General features: G+C 45.5%; 1 protein-coding gene across 1 annotated transcript in view; it reads right to left on the bottom strand.

Moving 5' to 3' along the window:
* Positions 1–3,112: 3,112 nt before the first annotated feature.
* SLC45A1 (solute carrier family 45, member 1) overlaps positions 3,113–3,295 on the bottom strand; it is an 8,210-nt gene continuing 8,027 nt past the window's right edge. Inside the window, exon 9 of the mRNA XM_010291903.1 lies at positions 3,113–3,291. Within this exon, the coding sequence (XP_010290205.1) occupies positions 3,113–3,291 (179 nt within the window). The remainder of the gene's footprint in view (positions 3,292–3,295) is intronic.

Genomic DNA, 3,295 nt, shown 5'->3' with positions numbered 1-3,295 from the left:
TATATATATATATATAGTCATGCAATTTTATTTGATTCTTGAAAAGACTTATTTTCTTCATTCAAAGATACATCAGGCCGAAGTTCCAAAATAGGTAGGTAGTCTTCTCTGAGAGACACGGCAGAGGTCGAATGAACTGCAGACGCACGCTAAAATGGTTACAACTAGCTTAATTACAAACATGAGACAACTGACAGGGTGCTTTCTCCATCCCTCTCCCCATTTTCCTGACCATTGTACATGTGTTACAAATACATTCATGAACATTCACAAATAATTGCCATCGAGGAATCTTTAATCATAAGGACATAATCAAAATTAACCTTTGGGCACCACTGAAGAGATTAAACTACAGCATGGCGTAAAATCACTTTCCTGCCTAAACTCACACATCTTACTTCTAAACAGCAGCTCACAGATTTAGACAGAACATGTGAACCATTTGGATTCCAAAAAGTAAACATCACTTTGCAGCTCATAGTTCAACAGCAACCACATACAGTAACTTCTGTAAAACACAAAATGTATGACAAAGGGAATAAGCAAGTAAGAAATGCCTCTTTTTTAAGTTATTTCTATGTATTTGGCATGACTTCCAACTCTGCATGATGGTGGCAGGCTCTGGGCTTTTTCCAGACACCACCAGTATGGCTCAAAGCCCCAAATTAACATACATTGATGTTGACTTAAAAGTACTATGTATGTAAACAGTACATAAATATATATGCAAAATAAAGTCCATATCCCATAAAATAGAAAATGTAATATATATTCTATTAGGCAATGCATATGGGCATAGCAATAGTTTTGTAACTATATAAATGTATTTCATAATATTATTTACAGATGGAAGCAGACATAAACATTACCATCAAATACATTGATTTAATCAATTCTGTATGAATCTTTTGAAGATCCTCGCTTCCAACAAAATGATCTGCAACTCCAGCTACCTAGAAAATGAAAGTGCTCATGATCCACTTAGTGCAATAAAGCTGGCTACAAAACTTAAGAGGAGAAAACATTTTAAGAACTAGTACCGCATTAGCTAGTGGGACCAAACAAAAAAATAAAAACATTTTTGAGTTTACAAGTTTGATAAGATAAGGAAGAGAAATAAAGGTTACACAGCAGACCAACAAGAAAAGAAAAATTCTCCAAAGTCAAGTCTTTAGATTGTAAGAAATCAGAAGCGCCAACTGTACAAATTCTCATGCTATTTTGTTCCAGCTTCATCCTGAACACTCTTGAAGACAGCTGTCCCATAATCAAGGAAATGGCATGTCACAGATATTCCTGCAGATATGACACTACGTAAGCCCAAACACAGAAAAGAATGATGAATAGACTCATCAATCTGACAGTCCTTTACCTCTGAGTGCTCCACTTAGTAACTTCAATAGTGTTCCTCCATTTAAGTAAATGCCGAATAACATGAAACTTGCTTCTCAAATGAAAAAAAAAGTAATACTCAGGGGCGGATGATAAAAACCAGAAGTTCTTACAAGTTGTGCATTATGCTTTCAGCACTGCAATATAGTAAGCCACAACAGCTAAAGATTACAAAGGTCCTTCATCTTGGCATCATGGAGCCAACACGTAGGTGAACGGTTAAGTACGAGTCGTTTAAAAGGAGTGACCCTCCAGAGAAAACCCTTCTCATGGACCTAAAGACCAGGCAAGCAAAAATAACCTCTACAAGGATGCCATGCCCAGCACACGTAAACACCAAAATGCCCATCAGCCTTGGTAAACCTTGGCTGCCTATCCAAATATGGAGGCAGGCTGACAGGAATCCTAGAAATAGTTTTAACTTTATTTCCATTTTCATCTTTACTCTCAAGACTTAAAAGACTCCTGGGCTTAACTGGAACTTCTACGAGATCTCACACATTTACCACCTTCCAAAATCTGAATAATTAAGAATTCTCACAGATAATGGAACCCAAAGCCCTTTTACTAGTTTCAATGAGATAATGGAAGATGCAGGTCTAGCTGACAAGTACTTAATCACCGATCCCCATGCAGATTTTAAAATGTCACAAGGTACAACTTACAAAAAACAAGGATGATGTGCTGCAGGCTTTCACACAAATGATTTTTCTTAAATTCTCAATTTAACTTTGAGAGTAAGCTTCTACCCAAGGGAAGCTTATGCCAAAAGACCCTGCTCCCCAAAGCTGGATTACAGACAACTGCCCATCATCCTGCTAAGTCATCACAAGCCCTTGTAGTCTTAGCTAAAAGTCTAACGTGGAAGGAAATGTGCACATAGTGGCAACCACCACCGTGGACCACAGCCAGAACCTACAGAGTAGGGTTTGGGAGCCAGGCCACTGTGGTTTCACCCCACAGTGGCTTCTTGGACCAGTTCTGCTGATGGGAGCTCTGCACACCCAGGAGCCTGGCCATGGCACCTGACAGAGTACTTAGGCCACCCGAGCAAGACCAGCCACTCTCAGCCTTTCCAAAGTTTTGAAAAGCATCCTCCAGAGGCAGGCCTACCAGGAACAGAGGTTGGGACCCGCAGGTTGGCCCCACCACTCCCTGAGGCCTCACTGGAGTCACTGCTGCCCTTGGTGACTGACAACCGGGTCGCTCTGCCTGGCTGTGAGATGGCACAAAGTTGGCAGAGCATCATGGCCCCAGCGCTCCCGCAGTGGCGGTGCCCGCAGAGGCATGGGCAACCCTTCAGCTTGCTGCCGCCGGAGAGATCGTGGTTGCCCTGCCTGGGCACCAGCCTTCCGGGTCCCCTGCCTCAGGCCAGACAAGGCCACTTTTTCCCCCTGGGAATGACCGCACCGTGGGGCAGCTGGAGGTAACGGCACCACGCTGACAGCAGCGCTTCCTGTTGCTGTGGCCCTGGGGGCACAGACAGGACTTTGCCACCTCAGGGGAAGGATAAGCGGTGCCAGGCACTGCCAACTCGCCCCTCGCCCTCCCACAGGCAGGGGCAAGCTCAGTGAAGCCAGCACAGACCTTCTTGCCACTTGACATGGCCACTGCTGCTGTTCCGGGGGCACGTGAGCCTGCCACGCCACCCTGCCACGCCACGGTGGGGAGGCCGAGGGTGATGCAATGAGGCAGCGCAGGCTGTGGCGGCTTCTCCTATTTATTCGTTCCGTGTGCGGGGCAAGAGTGGGCGCTGCTCCTCGGCGGGCGGCAGCTCCTCAGCGGGCGGCGACTCATAGGTGACGCAGAGGGAGGAGAAGAGACAGCCCAGGAAGGACACCAGGCTGGCGAAGTACATGGCGCCACTGGCACTGCCCACCGCTGTTGTCCGTGGGCCCACTGG

Source organism: Phaethon lepturus, unplaced genomic scaffold (assembly GCF_000687285.1).
Source record: "Phaethon lepturus isolate BGI_N335 unplaced genomic scaffold, ASM68728v1 scaffold34187, whole genome shotgun sequence".
Taxonomy (NCBI): domain Eukaryota; kingdom Metazoa; phylum Chordata; class Aves; order Phaethontiformes; family Phaethontidae; genus Phaethon; species Phaethon lepturus.
Note: the sequence above shows the minus strand (reverse complement) of the source record. Positions and strands in the feature narration are given on the sequence as shown.